This window comes from Zootermopsis nevadensis, unplaced genomic scaffold (assembly GCF_977971745.1).
Source record: "Zootermopsis nevadensis isolate Lab colony 2312 unplaced genomic scaffold, Znev_1.0 Znev_ptg000018l, whole genome shotgun sequence".
Classification (NCBI taxonomy): Eukaryota; Metazoa; Arthropoda; class Insecta; order Blattodea; family Termopsidae; genus Zootermopsis; species Zootermopsis nevadensis.
This window is the reverse complement of record NW_028259150.1, coordinates 4,143,176-4,166,442: the sequence shown is the minus strand read 5'-3', so window position 1 is coordinate 4,166,442 and position 23,267 is coordinate 4,143,176. Positions and strand designations below refer to the sequence as shown.

Here is a 23,267-nt window from a genome sequence, read left to right as displayed (position 1 = left end):
CTCAAAACGCTAGCCACCTGAACAGGACAGAAATTGCCGTTACGAAGCAAAATGGGGCAATTCAGATCATGGGCCGATAAAATATGTACTCCCTTCACAATCTGATCCTTCTGTTTTATATTTTTACGTAAAACTATGAATTCACTTTGTATGGTACACGTCGCCAGAATATGAAATTTAGAAGACATATGGATGCAAATTACATACGAACAAATTTAACTTCGGAAATTTTAGTGGCACCGCGACTTCCAACACATGGCATCTTGTAAGATTTGACTAAAAAACCGAATGCACAGAAATTATTTTAAAGCCTAGAATTTAATTTATTATTCACTATTCGTCTGATGAATTTTTTTTTATTTATTTATTGCTAAGAGAATACAAGTGCAAGTTACGAATTGATTAAGAAGATATTTTTATAAATGTGGTCTAAGGTATATTAGTTTTTCCTGCCTTGTACGTTAGCAGCAAAGAAGAATTCAGAGTCGAAAATTTTTACTGTTCAAAGTATTACGATGAAATAAACGCATATATAGTTTTATTGATATCTTTATAGATCGGACTTTTCTGTTGGAAGATTACACATTCAAACGTAGTTTTATTTTTCCTGTTTTCAATTAGAGAATTACATGGCCACGTGAGGAATACTTGATCCTTGTCGTTTGGTTCTAATAAATTAATAACCATAAATTCACAACTGGCGACCGTTTAATTGAGTGCACTGTTCAAGATTCAAGCATGATAAGTAACTTGACTGTGGTACAGAAACCAAACCTTTCTTTTTATCTCAAGACGGAAAATACAATAGCTGAAATGTCAAGTGCAATAAATTTATTGGGCTGTTTTACGTTAGACGCTCCTGGAAATAGACCAAAAAACATTCAACTCCTCCTGACTTTTAGATAATAGAGAAAATATATATTTAAGCTTATTTGTCACACCCTGTTTTAGTACAGGAAGTAAGCTCTCGATCGTCGTGGTGCTTATTTAAACCAGAGAGCAGGTGAACCTTGATACTGGGACTTGTATCATTACAATTCATTGACTGCCAGTATCGCTAACAAGCCGAAGTTAGACTACCTGTACACTACACACAAGAACAAATACACCAATTTCAGAAAGATAAAAATTAACCCTGGGCAATGGTTCCCAAACAATGCCTATACTTTCCTCCCTCGTCTCTTTTTTCCGTTCTTGCTTCATTGGTCTGTTTCCTTCCTTTCATCCGTTATTTCTTTCTTCCATGGTTTTTCATTTTCCTTGCATCTGACAAGAAATCAGTTCGAATTTTGTCCAGGAAACTGGTTATAATGAAGATGAACCCTTTAAAGCTCAGAGGTAAAAATAAATATAAGTATCACCTACTTCAGCAATCAATAATTCTGCATTTTGTCCATAGTGTATTTATAAGTTTAGTATGGTTCTCAGAGTAAACAGCGATTAATTCCCAAAATAACATTAATCACTTGATCTTCGTAATGGACATGTGATGTGTTTCCTTGGTGCAAAAGGCTTAAGTATTATAAATATTGTTTGGACGAGCTTCAGCTTCAAAGAATTGAATGAAATGACAAGGCATGAGGCGGATGTAATCTAATTACAAACAATATTCCTACATTCGCCCGAAATAATAAGGAAAATTACAGGCACTTGTCAGTACGACTGGTAAGCCGGCCGAGGTACGAACTCCAGTATGCTAATATAGAATGTTACCGATACAGCAGCATTACAAGTTGCATCTCTCCTTCTGACGTTTCTTATCATCCGAATTAGCACTACTCAACAAATTTTAAAATAGCAACTGTTTGTATCAGAAGACATACTTCTTTACCATTACATAGTTAAACACCGTGTACACATGAGTAAGAAATATCTTACCCACTCCTAAAATGCACCATAAAATTACATAATTATGTAAGCTGCCGTACTAAATTTTTCGTATATTATTTGGGAAACGTTTTTGTAAGTAAAACGTTTAAAAAATTAGGTAGAAGAGGATGTGGTAAATACAGCTGCTGGGACGGGACCACTCGGCCATCCACACCTGCTTGCTGTCTGTCCTTTATAGCAGCAACAAATAAAGTACGGCTAAACGAGCCGGTGATCTTTCTCTTGTACTCCATCTCCTCCAGTAAATCTAGTGAGCGTGAACAAGTTCTATTTTGACTGTCCACTCCTCAAATATCAAACAAAATCGAATGTGAACATATCTAAGTTTCTAACAGGGGTGTCCAAAATATGTACTTTCTTAAACAATATATGTCCCACCTCGGAGTCGAATTTATTCTAAAAAGCTGGCCAGTGTACACCAGACTAGATAGAAGGTGCAACATCTCTAACATTAACTGATACCTAAAACGCCTTTCTTAAGATTCAGTTGTATAGTATTCTGGTCACGCTTGTAATAATACGTTATCGCGATAGATAATATATTAATGACACTACGTGTGTATGCTGCTAAAATTTATGTTGTTTTATATGGGTGTGAAACTTGGTCATTCTTTTTCCTCTCTGTACGAAATAACAGACAGTGCTTCAGAGCCGAGGACAATATCTGGACAAAACGTGAAAGTAAAAAAAACCCGCAGACCTCGGCATTTTGTATTCTTCCCCTAGCATTATTACGATAATTAAATCTAGAACGATAAGACAGACGGGGCTGGGAGTTGTGGCGTACTCCTGTAATCCAGCTACTTGGAGGCCAGGTGTTCCGATCGCAATACAATTGTGATCAGAAGGCCTCAGGGAAAGAGACCACTTCCGAAACCTAGCAGTAGATGGATGTTACAAGAAATAGTGTGGGAACGTGTGGACTGATTCAGGATGTGTTCGAATGGCGCTCCTTAAACAGCGATAAACTTTAGGGTTCTGCAAAACCAGGGAATTTCGTGTTTTACAGTAAAAATCTGTACCGTATGTTCAAAAGCAGTGCTACTTATCTTGTTTGACAAAAGAGCTTTAAGAAAGTAAATGAAGACTACTGCTAAGCAAGAAGCCATTTTTCTCTGACAAAACTTCCGTGGTTTACTTTACCGATCAAAGTCTAAACTTCCTGAATGCAATTCATCAACAATGTGGCCATTATTTTGCTTCATTGCAAGGGTTTGATACAGAGACCACCATAAATAACACTTCTAGTCCTCCAATTTCTACTCTCACGACCTCAACCCACTGCCTCTGCTTTGAATATTTCCTGTGTTTAAATTCACACAACTTGTTTTTCAGTCTTATCCAAGATGACAAAAACAACATTCATTACTAAAACATGGCATAACTTTAGTTTTGTAAAGTTGAGAACAAAACGATAGGAAAATGTTGGGAGCCCAAGAACAGCCCGCCCCTAATTTACATACAATGTGTAAAAAATATTATGTAAATCGATCAATTCCGTTATACGGCGTGTCCTCGTAAAATGATATTCTCATGGGAATGAATAAACAATTGTGTTATGTATAATATGTCTCGAAAGGTTTCTGTGTACCACGGAGATTTACAATAAGTAAGAACAGTGACTATCACCATCTGTCCTTCCTTTTAGACAGTACCCTGAGTACGTTATTCGCAATAAGCTGATAAAATGGTTATAAAAATTTTACATGACATAAAATATAGAACTCATTAAGACCTACAACTTGCATTCCAAACATCTGTTAATATGCCGAGTATTTAAGGAAACAAAGCTAAATATTTTGTGACTCAGAATAAAGTGGCACGTGGGAAGTGACTAATTCTGTGGCAGCATTTGTAGAAACAAGTTAACATGAAGGCTGATACTAATTAGTACAAGGATTTCAAATAACGCATTTGGAAGGTGCTATGGACTAGAGGAAATGTTCAACGATGCTGAAAGAAATAGTTCTCAAAGCACTACACGATCGTAGGCTTTTCAGCTACGCTGTACCAACTGCATGTTTCATGAAGGACCCCATGAGATAATGACGTACCTGAAGAGGAAGGCAGTTATCTATTTCAAGGTCACACCAAGACATTCGCCTGTAAGGAATGGCGAAAACCATGCAAAATTAATGTGTCCCGAGTGAGACTGAAGCAAGTAGCTCCAGAATAAAATTGAGAATTAAATGCTGAGCTAACCATCTCTGATTAACTAAATTTGGTGCAGTGAAATGCACAAACCATGAAAACAACCGTTTCGATTTGTTAAGCAAATTGGGATCCTTCACTATTCATACTGGGGCCGACACACTCTTTTCACTTTATCTTTTACGTGCTATGTCCTAGTTTAAAGAAAATACACACAAATGCCACAGATACTTACGTTTAACAGACGAGAACTGAAACCAGACGGGCCTGTTGCTTCATTACGTTATTTCGTTTGTAGCATGGAAAGAGTTAAAACTGTTAATGTGTCCAGGAATGGATGTAAATATTATATATTCCGAAAAGTCTTTAGAAGGAAAAAAATCTTAGTGCACATAACTTAGAGCTTATCAGTCGATATCTTTAAGCGTACGGATAATACTAGCTGAATGTTTACAGTTATATAGGGCAAAAGACGTCTCCCGCACTGAAACAACAGAAATGATGTTTATTAAGGGATATTTTCTCTTACACGATCGACTTATTGTACCACATTGCTTCTTGATATGTTTGTGGACATTTTATCAATTGCATTGGTTATAGGTCTAACGCGCCGAACAGTTTGGGCCAAAATGATGAATCGAGTGGGGATGGAGAAAGCAGTGTCTTATTTTGTGGCGAAATCACTTTGCAGCAGGAGACAGCGGGTAACGCACAGAGACTCGAACCCCTGACCTGCAGAATACTGAGCAGAAGTGCTAAGCTCTACACTGGGACAGTCGGAATCGTATTGAACATCAAAAATACTAAATATATTCGACACTCTTCGTTAAAAAGCTCAGTAACAAATTTTTGAAGTGGAGGACGGCAGAACTTCAGTCGACATGCGGAATTCGTCATATTTCGGAATCCGATACTGAACGACGACATGCAACATCAGGCAGTTCGATTGGCCTTAACTTTGGTGGTAAAAACGCAAAATTATATGAACTGTGATATAACTAACTGACACGCAAAGGACACTGCGTGGTCCTTGTACTTCTGGAAGACCGGGAAAACTGGATTCAGAATTCATTTAGAAAAAGGGACCAAACGCGAAGTCACCCAAATTATCTTAAACAAGCACAATACAAGCCCTGCGTTAGGGTCCAGCCGAGTTACTTCTCATATACTACAAAAATTAATCCTGTATTAGTACCCATAGTCACACTGATGAACCGCGGGGTATCGTTTTTATTTTTGAAGAGAGTTGGGTGAGTCCCTAGGCGCTTCGGCCACAAGTCGGTGCATCGTATCAATCCAGATGATGATAATGATGGTGGTGGTGACGATGATGATGATGATGACCTGATGGGGTACACAGAAGGTAACAACTTTCTGTATAAAGTGGCTTTCTTCCACCGTTATGGTTGGTCATCTTCATGTATCTAGCGAATGGAAACCTACCAGGTCGTAAACAAACTTGAGTCACAGACATTTTATTACGGGACTCCTTGGTCTATCATAACGCACAAGTCGAATTAAATTAATCGTTAGATTTCCATTACTATTAGCATTATTAACATAATTAAATATACAACCCTGTAACAAAGGGGAAACTTCATGTTAATTTAACTTTCAACATTCTATGGTTTTCCGCCATTCAGTTCCCTGAGCAAAAATTGCATTCCCTGCCAGAACACGAACTCATACATCTGCTCATTGTCTCATTTACTACACAGGTGCAATTTAATAAGGCAGTGAGGTAGGTTTCTGTCCGCGGCAAAGTAACTAACTGACCAGGAAACAGAATGAAATTCAACCTACAATACTGGTATATAAATATGGGGATACACAAACATGGAAACATTTATACTACTATAGCCATTATACACTGCCGCGAGTTAACTGCAAGTGTTCCTGCTATTCGTCAGAAGTGCAGAACCACTGACTGACCTTTGTGCTACTTTGTCGTCGCTGCCTGCGTCTACAGTTAGAAATGAAAACATTCAGGATATTTTATTTGTTGTTGTTGTAATAGGATGAGACCACGTCTCAGGGGAATTATGTGTCTAACGGGGTAACTGAGCATCCCTCCGGCAATACATGGGTGAATATAGAGCAGCGGCTGAAAGATGTTGACAGGGCAGAACCGAAAACTTGTCCCATTGCCACTTTGACATCCATAAATCTCCACCCGGGCGCCTCCAAGGCAAGAGGCTTGATTCCTTACTCTGAGGAAGTAGACTGATTGCAAAATTTTTATTTATGGCCATCGTTTCGCTAGCAAAAGTAGGTCTAAAATAATCAACCAGGAAAGAATAGTAACTCAAGACAATGTAAAGTGATTAATCTACCTACGTAATTTTCTATACCGTAAGCCTACCCAGTGACAATTATCAGCATTTTTAAAGCTTTAAGTCATTCAATATAAACACCCCACGCATGTTTGTTTTACTTTGAATTTACGAAAATAAATGTAGGAGTTCGAAGGCAAGATATATGTAACCCACAGTACATTTTTATTGGGAACAAACGCACATTACGAGAGTTAAAGAAAAACGGACTTTCACATGGGAAACTGATAAACTCCATTTACCTACATAGATATTTCGAGGAATTATAAGAATACTAATAACCCTTGCGATAAAGATCGAGACTTTCAGTATATATTGTGATACACACAGTGAAACCGAAACTATCATGAAATAAATTAATAATTAAATTAAAGCATGTTTTTCGAAACAAGCAAATTTTGCTTCACTCCACTCCACTTCAAACCCATTCTTCTGAACAATGTACGCAACATCTGTAAAACAGGACCACACTTTTTCCTAGTGAAAAGCACACACAATAAAAAGAACAAAAAGCAAGAAACGAGAGGAAGAAACACTACTGTGTGTGTTCATATTACATCTTAAAATATAACTTTGCTCAGCGTGATTTATATTACATGGTAAATTTGAATAATTTACTATTATTCACATGGTATTACGTTACAGTGTCTATTATAAACGCGAGTATGAGAGAGGGAAACAATAATTTAGAACAGAAATCGTAAACTAACTACGCTGGAATATAAAATCACCTAATAAGGCGATATTCACTAGTTTCTGAGAGTCCCCATTTCGAATTATACCACAATGTACCAAACATCGCAACTAAATTTTAATATCAATTCTAACGAATATACTCTGCCATTTATAAATTCTAAAGAGTTCTAAATGTATAAGGACTCGTAGAACGCTGATCAGTCACTGTAGCTTTCATTTACTTCGATAACCTTCCCTAATAAGGTAGTAGGGGTCTACACGTACTTAGAAGGCTTTGGAAAACCTCAGTAACAGGACAACATGAACAAAGTTTAAATTATGTACGCAAATATTAAGTAATATTTGGATGTAAATACATGAACAAAATCTGTGTTCATGTTTGGACGCTGGCAATGAATCGTACCCGATTACATTCACCATCTACAAATTCCGTTTGTTTTGTTTCTAACGTAAAATGGCTTTGACTTGTGGGTAGGAAGAGTTTGATTCTGCCATACTAACCGCAAATGCTTAGGCTATACAACAAAGCACGGTGCTAATGTTGGGCCTACACGCCGACATATAATTAAATTAATTAAAAATAAGTAATCTACTTACAACGCCAAACTTTCGTGCAGTTGTCACGCCGTCATTTTACAATTTCCTGAAAACTATTGTAGTAATATCCGAGCAACAACCATCATTCAAAATTCAGAACCCTGCACTGAATAGCATTAATATTGTTCCAGACATAATATTCGTGCTGTTATGTTGGCATGGTTCATGGTACTTCGTTAACAAACAGATTTGAATGATTTCCAATGTCATGCTGTTCAGACACTTTCACGTCAGTAGGTCAATTAGTGTCCGGAATTCAATCAGGCTACTAGCAGAAACGTGCAGTAGATCCATGCCTTTCATTTAAGAAATTCACGAGCTGGGTTTTCGATTCAGTCTTTTTAATAATAAATATCAAGTACAATTCACCAATATCACGCTTCATGAAAATGTATTTAGCCATTACCAAGTTGATACATGCGGGCAAGCAGACAGATAGTACAAAGCTGACAGAAGCGTTTTCACAACTTCTAGCTGTCAACGTATAAAATCAATTATTATTTCTTACCCTGGTATTTCCGATAATTGAATCCGTATTTAATCCAGCAAGCTTTGCCATTTTGTGACGAAGACTTTCGTACACAGCAGCTGCTTGGTGTTCGCCATGTTGGTTATGCGACTGTTGTGCCATCTGTGGTGACCTTGACGACTGCGCAGAAGCAGACATCTGCTGCTGCTGGGAGTGATGTGGGGGTAGAGGGCTGTTGCTGGACTTATGATGTGGGGGTGATAGCGGAGTTCTTGGCGGTGTAGGAGGTTGTGAGGGTGGACTTGGAGGTGGTCGAACAGTTAGACTGAGAGGATTCAGACGATGGTGTGAAGATGGATGATGTTTCGGTGATAACGTCTCCAGAATTTTACCTGAAAAAGAAAATAGTAAAGACATACAAATTCAAGTTGAACTTGGTTTAGTTATCACATACGTTTCTTCATAAAATTTCTTTACTTCCTCGAATATGAGAAAAGAAGCTGTCACTATTGAAATCTTTGCTGTCTCTGATTACAATCACACTGATATAATAAGACCTGCTGGAAATAAAAAAATGTGAACTCTGGAATTATGGGTGTGGGTAAGATAAATACTTGTCTTTTATTTTGAGAATTAGTAATATCATCTGAACAGAATATCACAAATATAATAAGTTTTTGAAATTGTATTCCGACCTATGACTTCCCCCTTTCTCCCTTTATCTCTTCCTTTGTTCCTTTCTTTCCTGTTATTAGGAGCTGATACAGTCTACCGACCAAAACAGATTTCAAACAAGGAGCGTTATAGTAGCAATCCTAAATGATTTATTGCCACTCACAAGTGGAATAATTACGCACCCAACAGACGCCGAGCGAATAAGAGAACATTCCGAAAAAACGAAACGCCTGGCAATACGACATGTGACAAATTCGATGAAAGAAACTAACGGGGAGTTTGCAATTGTATAAACACGTACAGCCCCTCGTAAAATTATGGGAATGAAAAACCAAAGTTGTTTAATAATATGTTGGTTGGAAGTTGAAGGTTACGTTGGTAGATACTGACAAAGGCCTGTGGGGATAAAATGCAAATACACAAAATACGACAATCACTCAATAATAACAACATCCGTTTACGACAACTGCGCGTGCGCAGTAGGTAACCAGGTGGCGAGTGAGTTGCGAGAAAGATAATCTCTGACAGTTATAGGACTTCCTCCCACTCATAAGCACAAAGCATTCTGGCAGTAAAGAATTCAGCACAGGATTAACAGCCAACACCTTCCAAAGCTCCGACATTTTCAAATTCGATGTCTGGGTAGAAGTTTAATCGGACCATCTGCATATATTTAACTAACCTCTTCTTGATAACCTAACAGTCGCTCAGCAAGTTACGAAATTCCCAGTGTATTATAAAACCAAAGAGTTCACTACCATTTTCACAAGAGAATACCGTTGATCCCTATGATAACCAAAGAAATTCATTCATTCCACACCCTCACAACTTATTCTTTAAGATATTTCCTTTGAGTTTTGATGAATTTACAAATGTATTTGTCAGCTTAACATCGAGGCAGTCTGATGTAAGAAATACAATGGAAAATATCGTGAAAGCAAAAACCAAACAGCAGGACAGCCCGATAACAAAACAAAACAGAATTGAACAACTCACTGAAAAAAACATACAAATTTCAAATATCGTACGAAGGCGTTGAAGTGAAAATATCGAGGCACGACTGACACGCCATACGGAACAGTTAATCTAACACGTGTTTTAAAGGCATGAACCACAAAAATTATTTAGGCATATATATATATGTATATATATATATATGTATATATATATATATGTATATATATATATATATATATATGTATATATATGTATATATATATATATATATATATACACATCCATGATAATCCAGGTCGCCATTTCCACCCTTGTCGCCACAGTCGCCTAGATGGGCACAATAGCACTGCGGGCACTCTGCTATTATTTAATGATTCAGTCCGTACCGCAAGGAAAACGAACAGTTCTCATTTCGAAGATCGGTTCGTTAACGCTGTTTTCTGAAATAATTATAGTTTACACCAAAAACCATACGGAACATAACAATGAACACTTACAATTTGTCCAGCAGATGAGACAAATATTTACCACTAGGCTTTAAGGGGTTAAAGAAACTAGGAGAGAGGGTGGGACTGGATTCATCTCAAGACGGAGACCAATGGCGGAATCTTGTGAACACAGCAACGAAATACGGAATGCGTAAAAGTCGAAAACTTTCTTGGCCAGCTGAGCGATTATCAGCTCCTCTAAAATGTCTGTTTTAAAGGTGGTACCAAGTCAAAGTCAATAATTTGTTGGAATGCACTTTGTTAGGGACACGCATTCCCAAGAAGTAAGCTTGTATTTTCTAGACACGAAACTGTTTTAATGTTTCGTAAAAGAAACATCAGACACAGAACAGCGCAAAGGGAATCCCAAGAGTTTGTGATTTCTGCTGGGGGGGGGGGGGGGGGGCACACAACCTGTTCAGTGCGCAGTTTTAACTGCCTCTTCGCAAGAGTGACACATGTAACAGCTACAAATACCATAATAAAATAAAACTGTGAGACACCATAAACTAATTCGATGCAACGCGGGTAACAAAACATTTTTGTAACAAATTTGAACAAAAACACCGCTCAAAAATCTAAATATACTGGTAACTAATAACAGCTCAAAATGTCTATAACGACACATGAGTTATGCTACTTTCTATTGCTTTTATGAAGTAAATTTCAGTTTTCTTTAATTCACAACGCGCTTTCTGTAGGAGTTCAAATAGGTGTATGAAATTTGTTTGTGGATATTAACAGATATATTAAAATATATAATATCGGCATTCATTCAATATTTTATGAACCATCAATTTTAATTTGGATTTAGGACAGGGCAACGATGTGAAAATTTGGGATTATGTCTGAAAGTTCCAAGCTGGATATACACTTTTAAAACAGAAGTTAAATGTCTACAGATATGCCTATACGTTTACAATTAGGCAAACGGGCCTAACTGTGGTGGGTTCTGGTGAGCGCGAGTCATCCTCCCCTACAACAATAATGGACTAGAATTTTGACCTGTCCGCGATATATGTTTTTGCGTAGAAATTATGATATCAGTCGTCGCTGGAATAAGAAGTGTCAAGAGAAATCGTGGTTAGCCCCAGTGCCACTTTGTAGATCAGAAATTCCACGCATGTGAAATAGAATCCCATCCTTAATAGCAAGAAGTCGTCCCAGGTAACAACGCAGCCATCTTACAGAAAGCATTAGGTAACTTTGCAGGACCTCATTACGGCGCGACTGTAATATTCGTGCACGTTTCAACAAAATCCAAGGATCCTTAAAAACATGTTGCACGTACACCTAATCAGGCTGTAAAAGAGACATATCCACTTCAGACCTTGAAATACGGCACACGTTTTTAAATAAAGTTTTATTACTTCTACATATTTATTACATCTTTATGCCCTTTTTATATTCAAAGTTTTATAGGACCGCTATAAGTATTACACCCCGGCTAGTAAAATGTTTCGAATAAAAGGTAAAATATGAATGCACAATTCTAAACGAGTGTATCATTTGGATATGCCAGCAACACACTTCTGGACTTTAAAAAGTTATTTATAAAATTGAAAGACGCTAAAATTATCACGAATTACGGAAACTGACAGAAACACCTAATTTACTGGAATAAAAAATCAGCATGTGCAGGTATTAGTATCCCTCTGTATTTTAAAGTTATAATCACGGGAGCTTGGCCAGACCGGTGTGGACATACACGTAAACCAAATTTACAAGCTAGTTTTGCTCCTGGACAAAGCCGTGAAAATACGTACATGGTAAGATACTTGAAGGTTTCTGTCTTCTGGGTTGTTGCGCTGTGTAGTATGGTCGAAGTTTACCAACGTTTCAAAGGTCATATTGTCTCCGCCATCAGGGCGATGACTACACAGCGTAACAACCCAGAAGACAGAAATCTTCATACTTACCGCTGTGAAAACCTGAAATTTTACATGGTAAGATACTTCTTTTCCGTGTCTTCAATGTTAAGAATGCCGTGAGGCTCAATGCAAATAATTTTTCCTTCGCTCAATCTGTCTTATAAAACGCACGTACATTGTAATAAAACAAAAACACAACAAAAGACCTACCACGTAGAGAGAACATGAAAGTATGAATTAAATATTAGACCTACGGATACATTCCCTCTCACCAAAAATTATTCCGAAGATCATACAACAAGTTTAATGTTAAGGAGTTAGGAGGTTTAACGTATGGACGGTTCAGAAGCCAACCAATGTTGAGTCAGAAATGTTGATCTTTTGTTTGTGGATTATTATGGGGTTTTATATTAATTTAAGGTTTTTCGCTAATAATCGTTAAGGTGTTAAGCAATAGCTCCATAAAACATTGCTTTCCCATACGGCTGAATTCAAAATACCTTCTGTCTCTCTGGAGAAAGTTGCGTTCTGAACCGTCTGTATGCCAGTGGAGTCTGAGAGAGTACAAACATCAGTAGAAGCTTCCTCTGTTTTTTGGCCAGCAACCGGAATTCCCGGGACTAAGAAAGATGAAATTTCCTGGCCTATTTCAAGAAAACAAACGCGTTTATTCGGCGAAGTGACGCTAAAACAGAGTGTGTTCCTAAAAATAAAAACCATGCCCATAACAACTGCGCAAGCTGAAGACACACGAAGTAATGGGGAATGTATGTAATTCTTAAAATTTATTTTATTCGTTGCATAATTGTAATTACATAGACATATCACTAAGGTGATATAGTCGACACTGAAACTTTATAATTTGCATTTTAATTGACCGATGTCACCAGTATTCTAATTTTATCGCCAAGTTTCAATGAAGGACCCACATGAGGAAAAATTAAATTCAGTCAATGATGACAACACTCAACAGGGTCGATGAGTGTGTGTTAATGTAACGCACGCGTAAACAACAACTAAAAAGCTAATTTTGTTAATACTGACACTTCACTCCACCCCACTCTAGCAATCTACAAAAATTATGCTGGTGGTTCTAATTCACAGGCAGCTGTTAGCTCTGATAAGCGACAGGCGGGTTGTAGGGACTGGGATAAACCCTGTAACCTAAGCTACACACGAAGTTCTTGCAAGAACGTAGTCGTTGAAACCTACGTCATTAAAAAAGTTTCAATTTGTAGTCCATGATGACGCTATAGGGTCTCGAAGCTGGGAACTCTTGAATGTGAATCAGGTGTGCTAACTACTCAATCGGTACATTTCGTAATATCTATAGTTTGTATAGAGTAATCAGAAAGTGCGTGCAATCCCAAATACCATAATGTAATGTAAATAAATAATAAATGCATAACTGTTCGTAATAGCAATTCTTTTGACTTTATATCATAACAGAAATAACAATAAATAAACCCGCCGACGGTCGAATTGATTTTTACCCTTGCCCCTTACATCCTCTGGTCCTTCCCTTTTTTGAACTGTTCGGGTGGGGAACTGGCCCATCGCAGTCCTTATCTAGACAGGAGAATGGGGCATGAATTCAGGCAAAGTGCGAGTTTCCAGACGCGAACCCAGAGCTTGGGCAGTCTGAAACGTGCCAGGAACACCAACTCCTGTTCACAATATTTCCCGGTTCTTCTAACGGCACCACATTCGATTCTTTTAACATTTCTGCTGATAACAGACATACGTCATTTTTGCATAACAGTTCTGGTTAAGGTGTTATGGCTTGTAGTAGAACCTGGGAGATGAATGAATGGACAGAGAAAAAGAAAGAGTGAGACGAGAGAGAGAGAGAGAGAGAGAGAGAGAGAGAGAGAGAGAGAGAGAGAGAAAGGACACTGACCTGAACTTCCAAGTTCAATCGACACAATCTCTCCCCACCTTTCCGCAGCCATTTTACATCGGTACATACCACATATTGCCATACAGAACCATTACGACGTCATTTTACCCAACTATAATCAAGTCATAGTTAATGGGGTGGGGTGGGGTGGGGGCATTATTATGCCCACACGACGTTAGATTCAGTGCATACAGGTAGAGGAATTTGCACCCATAATGACTGCTTCATCGATGAAGTGTAATTCTACAATTAATGGAGCCCTGAAGTCTCCGCTCTTCTGTGTAATTACGGCTACATTTTAACAGGGCTTTTGTGAAACGGTGATGAACTTTCGGCTTCCGTAAACACAGAAAATTCCTTGATAGATTAACAGGTTCATTATTTACTTCGCAAGGCAGCGTGCAAAGCGAAAAATTACTAGTTATAGCATACCACTTACCTTCGATTCTTTGGTTATTTCAGAGACGCTACTCTAAATGCACAAGTCTCATTGCGTTGGATGAGATGGTCACGAAAGATGAATATGGAGGGGTTAGGAAGTAGGTGACCGCAGCGCACTTCAAGGTACTAAATCTGCATTTAGCTAGAGAGACAGGAAAACACGAAACACCGCGAGGATAGTCGATTAGATTCGAACCGTGTACCTCCCGAAGCCCTACCGCCACACCAACCCAACTAACGTAATTACGTGGCTCTCTTCACCTCCCACTGTGAGTGCCGGGACACTCAACTAACACTGAAATTGGCCACAACAGGATCCTTCCAAATCCTTATCTATTGTTAATCTTCACTCGTTTGGTTTCTTATTCGTTCTGCCCGCGAATGCCGAGGCAGAACTTGAAATGAACTACGACGGGCTATTTTTAAATCCCTATCCATTCATCATAATCTTCACCTCATTCAAGTCAAGTCTACAGCGTCTTTTCTTCGAACTGAGACCACTGTTGTTATTTAGATTTATCTTACCGAAGAGTATGCCTATATTTGAAACTTAACCTTTTTATGGAAACGAATCGGAATCTTCATCAAACGGTCAAGAAGAGGGCCGTTATTCCACTCGGCCTATATTTCGCCAATAGGTCTAATTCGGGAGTCTATCGGCATTTTGTCAACGCTGCAAATCAGTTTTTCTCCCACAGACCGTCAATGCCAATGCAAATTCTGTCTTCATTTCATCCAAACTGCGATGGTTTCTTATTTTTCTGCTTACATGCCTACGTTTGACGAATTTTATCTTATTATCTGTAATTGTGGATTTATTTTTAGCCTTGTTTCGATGTTATTTCCACAAAAAGGGTAGAGAAAGCCAAAGTATTGTTAAAAGTTCAGATTATCACTCCCTTCCCGTATGAAGGCCTGTCTTCGTATTTCAACTAGGATAAAAACTCCATGGAAAACTGTTTTCTTACACAAGAGACATACTGACTGACTGACTGACTGACTAACTCAACAGATGACTTAGGGAACGCGAAGGTTCATAACCGAATTAACCGAAGTCCTCCACCGGTTCCTGTCCTCGGCCAGCAAAATCCAATCGCCTTGAATCTTACTCAAGAGGACACTTAAATTGCGGTGTCTAGAATATTTCATTACACGAGACAGGAAGTTGACAGCAGGGTGGAGAAAATTTTATACCGATAGCATCTTCATATATGACATAAATTAGAGGGATTAAAACAAGAAGTATGATACAAAGTTTTAATCAGAAATCCTGAAAGCAAGAGACCATATGTGAAGCCTGGGTGCAGTTGGGATGATAATGGCTGGTTGAAATGGACCTTCGATAAATAAGGCGTGAAATGGATCAAATGTTTTTGAGTCAGGTCCATCTAATGAACTTCCAGCCTCCATAAAAGGCGGATAATTTTGAGATCTGTTGAGTGACTGTCAACGTTTTAAGCAATACCCAGTTAGTACCACACGTATTAAAACAGCAGAGTAAAAGGATTTTATATTTCCCTTATATAGCCTCAATATGCCAATTCGAAGCTTATCCTCCACCCCACCCCCCACCCCCGGTTATAGTACAAATGTATTTTCTTCATGCGCTATCTACAACTGTCTCACATAAAAGAAACGGAGAATTTCTAATCCAAAGAAATTAATATGCATAGCAACTATCAATTGAAGTAAGAAATCGGATTTGACATGAGAGAATTGTATCTGTATCAAAACGTATAATAAGTTAGTAATAATACACCAAGCTTCAAACGACCTGGGGGCTTGAAACAAAACACTCCAACAGCGATACTCTTACATAAGGACGCAAAAAAAAAAAATCAATTTGTATTAAATTACACTTAGTGGAAAGTTTCAGAACTGCTAGCTTTGTCTCGAGGTCGCTTAGTTATAAAGTAGCTATTCTGATTACATATTTAGACGATAATATTTTTTGGAGTGACTGCGACCAGTATGTTCCCCCTTCAAGACTAAATGTTCCAGCGGGTTACAGAATAATGTCTTACTTATTTTACTTTACAGATGCTGTTCAAGTACACAGAGTACTAAGCATCTAACCACACGCCACGGCTAAATTAATTAACATCTACGCAATTACCACATTTTTGACGAAACCAAATACCAAAGACAACGGTCTGAGATGGGAGAATCCACAAACATTACCAAAATGTCGCCAGGTTGTCAGAAATCTATTTTTTTAAAGCTTTTCCTTCTATTTGAGAGAGGGAATTAAAAGTCTAAATATCATCTAGTTAATTCGGACCGATCCGAAAATTTTCAACATATTTCCTTTGCTGAAAATCGAAAAACATTTGTTATAAGTGCCATAAGACTGGAGAAATTATTTTCATTGGTACTATGGCACACAAAATACGTTAACATAAAAACAGAAGTAGCTGGTATTTCTAAACTAGTTACCTCGTTGATAGCACGGAAAATGTAAAGTCGATAACAACATAAGAATCAAACCTAATGGCAGAAGGCAATGGCTGCGAGCAGAAATTAGGTTAGGAGTTCTGTTCTTGTGAGTCGAAGACCGTCTGTCTGCAAGGACTGGATGAAAGTCGTGCATCTGGCGAACTTAACCCCCAGACGGGGGAAGAAGTCTGTGGCGCATGACGATACAAAAGCAGCCACACGATTAACATCGTGCCCTCGGTCTATACGCTTTGCTTTTCTAGGGGGATATGGAGAAAGAAGTGAACAGAGGTCACAGGGCGAATAAAGCAGGGGACTTCGATAGGGTCACACATTCTACTTTTTATGGCAACTCTATGGAGCGTTCTTAAACGGAGGCTCAGCAAAGAACTAAGGGAGGGTTACGTCTTCCCTGTCCTTCTCCGGTGCGTATAAAAAGCAATTTTATTTCTATTCTTTGTGAAGTGACAGAGAGAGACAGAACACGCATAAGTGACATAATTTCACAATGTTGAAATACGAGACCCTACTTAACCTTTTCTTAAATCTCGTAGGTCAGAAGTTGGCAAAATCCTAAAACGCATGAAATCGTTTCATTACACCGTATTTTTGTAAATTCTTGACATCTGAAATTTATCTTTTTCCTTTAAGTGCAGCGACATATTAGAACATTCTTTGAAGACGACTGCCTTCTGGAGTCTGCACCGTGTAGTCTTATAAACATTGACGGACATTTCAGAGGTGCTTACTGCCTCCGTCATCAGGGTGACAAATCCATCTTCTTTACCAGACTACACGGCGCAATAACCCAGAAGGCAGCCATCTTCCGACTCACTGCCGTGAGAACCTGAAATTTAACTTGTACGCTGCTTCTTTGATTTGAATATAACATACGTTCTGAAACGCGTAACATTATGTAATATGGCACTACAGGGATTATGTCTGCAATAGCATTCCTGTAAGATTACAGCAGCAGGTTTTGAGAAATCAGGATCAGATTTTTCTGGCACAGTCCCGGTATTGAAAATATTCAAATTATTTGAAAAGGAATATTACTGATTTGTGGAAACTTCTGATGTAGCCTAAACCGGCCAAATAATTAGACTTTAAATGTTTGCATTTTTTACTAAATTGTTAAATAAATGGAAGAACAAAACTATAAGTGGGGCCAGAGAACGGAATGGTAGGTTTCTAGTTTTAAGAATAATGTTTGTGTAACTATGTAGCGCCATTAGAAATAGTTACCTTTAGAAACCCGGTGTTGGACACAGTGCTACAGAAGAAGAAGAAGAAGAAGAAGAAGAAGAAGTTGGACACAGTCTTTTGCACAGAGAATTAAATTCAGTAAATGACTTAAACTATCGGACAGTTGGTTGGCAAATGGGTTAAAATTAGACACGGCTGCATTAACACACTACGGACTTTGTTCTGCAAGTGTCACAAAACCTTGAAGTTCATATATTAGCCTATTACATATATAAAATCCACCACTGCAAAGATATCAAACTGAAGTCATCATGCAACACGAGGTCACAGGTCTGTGTTCTTTTTATTCAGTATTAAATTAATTGAAAAAAATATTGTTTCAAACAGATGTATGGACGAGGTAAGAAAAGTTATGGATTCTGACAGTGAAATCTTATGGAAGAAGGCGACTTGGATGATCGAGATGAGGATACATTAAGATGTGTCTCAGGGCGACAGCTTACGGAACAGCCGTGCTGAAGTTTCGGGTTCTACTGTCACAATGGTGCTCTAACCGAGACAATGACAATTTACATGACCTGTATCTTAATTAACGTTCAACTACTTCGCATTCTGTTACATTTACAATCAGAATCTGTTAAAATGACTGCTTTCGTTTACAACGAAAATATTTCTTAAATATTCGCATCATGACAGTCTCACTGTTCACGAATTTCCGTATTTCCTTTGTGACACTTTGATTATTTAACTTCGTACTTTATTTTCATGAAGATATAAAGTGGACTGTTCTAGCTCAGGATAGGATATAATGGCGGGTTTTGTAAACATGGTGGTGATCCCCCCGTGTTCAGTAAATAAAGGGAATTTCTTGACCAGCTGAAGAACTGGTAACTGCTCAAGAAATGTTTTGTAGTTAGTGACATAGATGGTTATTTCGTTTTGTCAATGGGCACGGTGACAATTTAAAAAAACTGTAGTAACAGAATTTGACTGAAGAAATGAGTGAAAGACTTACAATTGGTCAACAAACACAGAGAGTATCACATGTGAAAATAAAATATCAAATTTCTAAAGCGTGTGAAACGATACATGCGGACTGTTGCAAAGGAAATTTTACTCCGTATTTGACTGGACTTACCAGTTTTCCAATTGCGTCACAACATACGATATTTCAATCGCGATATAGTAGTTTAACTTCAGTGTCACCCTATATGCCACTCCTTTGAAGCCGATGACATTCGGAACCTTCCGCGTAGCCCACCGTTCACGAACAATAAGACCAAAGGTCACCTTTGCCCTTTTCTCCTTTTATCTGGTAATTCTGGGCATGATACCTGCTTCGTCCTTTCACACACAACTGATATCGTATTTCCATGATAGGTATCTCCAATTTCCGCAGAATCATACTTTTCAAGGCAAAAGAGGGGTTCCTTTTTTACATTTAATCTAACAAAACGCTCGTGAAATATCCCCCTTCGCAGACACAATTCATATTACACCCCACAAACAAAAGTATTGGCACAAAAGAACACCAGCTACACCTCATAACTACCGATGAATTCCCAAAACTAGGAAAAAATTTGATAGAACAGGTTTTGCCAAAAAAAATTGGAAAAAAAAAGTTGAAACGACTGCAACCTTCTCTTTTCACGGTAGTTTGGTTCACAATGCTAAATGAGTCAGTGGATCACCCTGTTAGAAGGGTGGCTAAAGAATAGGTAAATAAGGGGTTGCCACATATTAACTCTTTTACAGCCTTCTCAGCCACCCCTATAATGAAACCGAACCCACTATTACATAGGGAAATAATACAATCTACAACTTACTCATCCAAGCACCCTGTCGGGTTCTTTTACCTACAAAAACACACCTAGTCCTCTAACGTTCCGAATTTTTATGCTTGGGAAAATATCTTCCACGGTTGTTTTGGGGGAAATAAAGGATACAATAAAGCTCTCTTTTCAGTTTCACGTACGCTCGATTTATCACCGTAACGTGATATGGAGCAACTCAATCTGCGGTCTACAAACCCTTCTTTCTGAGAGAAAAAGATGAGGAACTCAACCAGGGAACATCTTTGATGTGAAAGGGGTTAAACTGTAATACCCATGCCATCCACCAAACAGAAACAATTTTAACGGCCAAGTTCGAAGCAATGCAAAGAAATTCGGTAAATGAGACAAAGGATGGACGAAAATATGACGTTCTCCCAAGGAAGCGCTGCGTGTGCTTGAGGTACGCACAGGGTAACAAATTCTACAGACCTGAAAAGAAACTTCCAGAAGTCGTGGACCGAAGAGCGTGACAATGTGCAGAACGCACATCTCCAAAATTTATACGTCACCTTCACAAGTGGAATAATTAAACGCATGTGAGATGTGTTCGTTCGTCTATCCTCATGCATCATCTCGATAACTACTGAACGAAAGTCGATTAAATTTGATACTGGGGTCGATATAAAGAGCTGTGATGCTAATTTAATTTTGGCTGGTATTTTTAGAATAATATAGCCCCTATTTTAAAAGAAACCCAAATCAGACTAAAATCAGAAAATCGCTCTTGTTGCGCAGTGTAGTCTGATAGAAATTTACCGACGTTTCAGATGACCTTGCTGCATTCATCATCAGGGCGATGACTACCATGACACAAGTAATTCGTGATTCCGGGAGAGAAATATCGATACTCGAGTGATATGCTAGTGTCCATTTACAAAGTTTCACATTTCATATGAAACCAATAAACGCACTTCTGTATAATGTAGAGCAAATACTTAATGTGATCACAGGACGCAAGAGATTTATACGAGATATGGGGAGATGTGTCGTCACAAGTAAACACTACACAACTAAGAGCTTTTTTTAATTCTCCATATTATTTATCTTCTGGTGTTGCTTTATTAATTCTGAGCGAACAGAGGAAGAGTCTGTTGTAGCCCGAAAATGTTATCATTCTATTACCCACTATTCACCCGTCTACCGACTTCTTCCTTCCCCTTTTTTATTACGTTACAGGAATTTCATTTGTGGACCATATTACATGTCTGACTGTATCTCTCTTGTTTTTAGTTTCTTTCGGGACTAATTTATTTGTTTCCTGGGCATTAAGATGTGTGATATCATTGAATGCTTGCTGCAAACAAATTTTCAAATCTCGCCTCTTCTAGCCATACCATGCAACATTTAAATGGAACAGTGAAATATGACTAGTTTTCTGTTAAAATATATGGCTTCTACTCTGGCTGATGAACATTTCTCATGCTATTGCAAGGATGACAGTCCATTTGCGGTCAAGTTATTTTCTTCTGAAGTAGATTCTAGATCGGCAATAACTTTTATATGTATGCTCACTTCGAGCGTACTGAAGGAAATTTAATGTGGGAATATGGTGACCGCCGACTATGAAAGTTCAAGAAAATTAAGAGAGTTGGAAACAACCGCTTTGAATCAACTATGAAAAAAAAATTAAGTGGCAAGTATACTTTCCAATAAGAATATAACACTTCATACAAGAAGTTTGCTCTGCGCTGAACATTAGTATCTGAATAATCCTTAACGGATTTCGATATCCAGAATAAAGTCAGAAGAATTACTTGAACATGATCAACCACAATGTCCTTAGGATCCAGCGTGTTTCTCTATCCTTAGGTTAATGTAGTCATTGCGAGTGATAACGTATATAGATTACATTTGTTATTGTGGCTTATTAAAGTTCATGTATCGAATAAAATGTTATTCCAAAATTTTACAGTATGAATCAGTATTCCACACGACGGACTCCGTATACTGACAGCCTAATTCAATTTTCATCAAATAAAAACCAAGTTCCGTCCACTACTTGCAGGCCTTGTTAAGAAACATTTTGTCTTCATGACACGTCCTAGGGACAACGACCGTCAGACACTTCTGCGAACGCACGTGAAAAGAGCCCTTCGTGGTGAAATGGTCGTTAGCAATGCTTCATATTTTGGAGAAACCTTGGCCGGATAGAGACGTTTCGTGGTTTCTCCCAGTTTGTCCAATAACATGATCGGTGTAGTCGCTTCTTACATATATCGTAATACCCAGCTTGATATAATAATAATCAAGAAGGAATCAAAAACCACTTTTAGTGATACATTAAGCAATATTGTTTTATATACCACAAGAATAAAGTTGGCATGAAATTGTGATTGAAATTCTCACATTCACAAGAATGAAAATTTGGGGATGTTGGCTAGGGAATGTGGAAAACGTAATTTCTATTCGTGTTGTAGTATTTGTATGATTATAAAGACGTATTACAAGGGTACATATCCTAATTTGAAAACAAAAAGGAAACATCTCACCCACGTAATTCTCCTTTGCCTCACAGAATGATCCCGTCAAGTCTACTGATAGGCGCGAATGAAGTACTAGTAACTTCAAAATCGCAATTAAACTTTAGCACAAGAGCTGATTAATCTCGGATTTATGTAAAATATATTCTCACTATATCAAACTTACAAAGAATCAAACACTTCCTTACACGTGGGGATAGAGTTTACGTCCAGTACAAAGATGGGTCTTCTGGATTGTTGCCCCCATCATCAGGGCGATGAGTCGCCCTCGATATGCAGGCAACAAGGACCTCTGAAACGTCGGTAAACTTCTACCAGACTACACGGCGCAACAACCCAGAAGACAGCCATCTTAAAATTCACCGCCGTGAAAACTTCAAATCCTACACAAAGATGGCCGTCCTCTGGATTGTTGCGCGTGTAGTATGATAGAAGTTCACCGACGATTCAGAGATTACTTGCTGCCTCCGATATGACAGCGGATTGCTCTGATGATAGATATTATTACAGATACTAAATACCGTTATTTCAATTGAAAGCAATGAATTTTAAGTTACACCTTAAACTGCAAAAGGCTTGTCAGCTAATTTTATGAGACAAACATAACTAATATAAACAGCATCCTTCTCCAAGACTTGCAGAAAGGTTCCGGCCTCACATTTGAGGCCGAAACATAGTTATTATCAAAGCAGAACTTCCCTTCAAAGAATATTTCCATCTTCAAGCAAAGAATAATTCCTAGTCTCATGTTCGTGAGGCAATAAACGTGACATCACTTCGACGTCCAATCCAGATAACAGGAAACGCTAATGCTTTCCAGAATTCTGGATCAGGGGCTGATC

At 38.2% G+C, this 23,267-nt stretch overlaps 1 protein-coding gene across 6 annotated transcripts in view; it reads right to left on the bottom strand.

Annotated features, from left to right (window-relative positions):
- Positions 1 to 23,267, bottom strand: part of LOC110826492 (castor zinc finger transcription factor) — a 270,044-nt gene that overhangs the window by 75,998 nt on the left and 170,779 nt on the right. For all 6 annotated transcript variants that reach the window (XM_022057194.2, XM_022057197.2, XM_087351137.1 and 3 more), the window contains one exon: positions 8,176 to 8,528. In XM_022057194.2, coding sequence (XP_021912886.1) covers positions 8,176 to 8,528 — 353 coding nt within the window. The remainder of the gene's footprint in view (positions 1 to 8,175; positions 8,529 to 23,267) is intronic.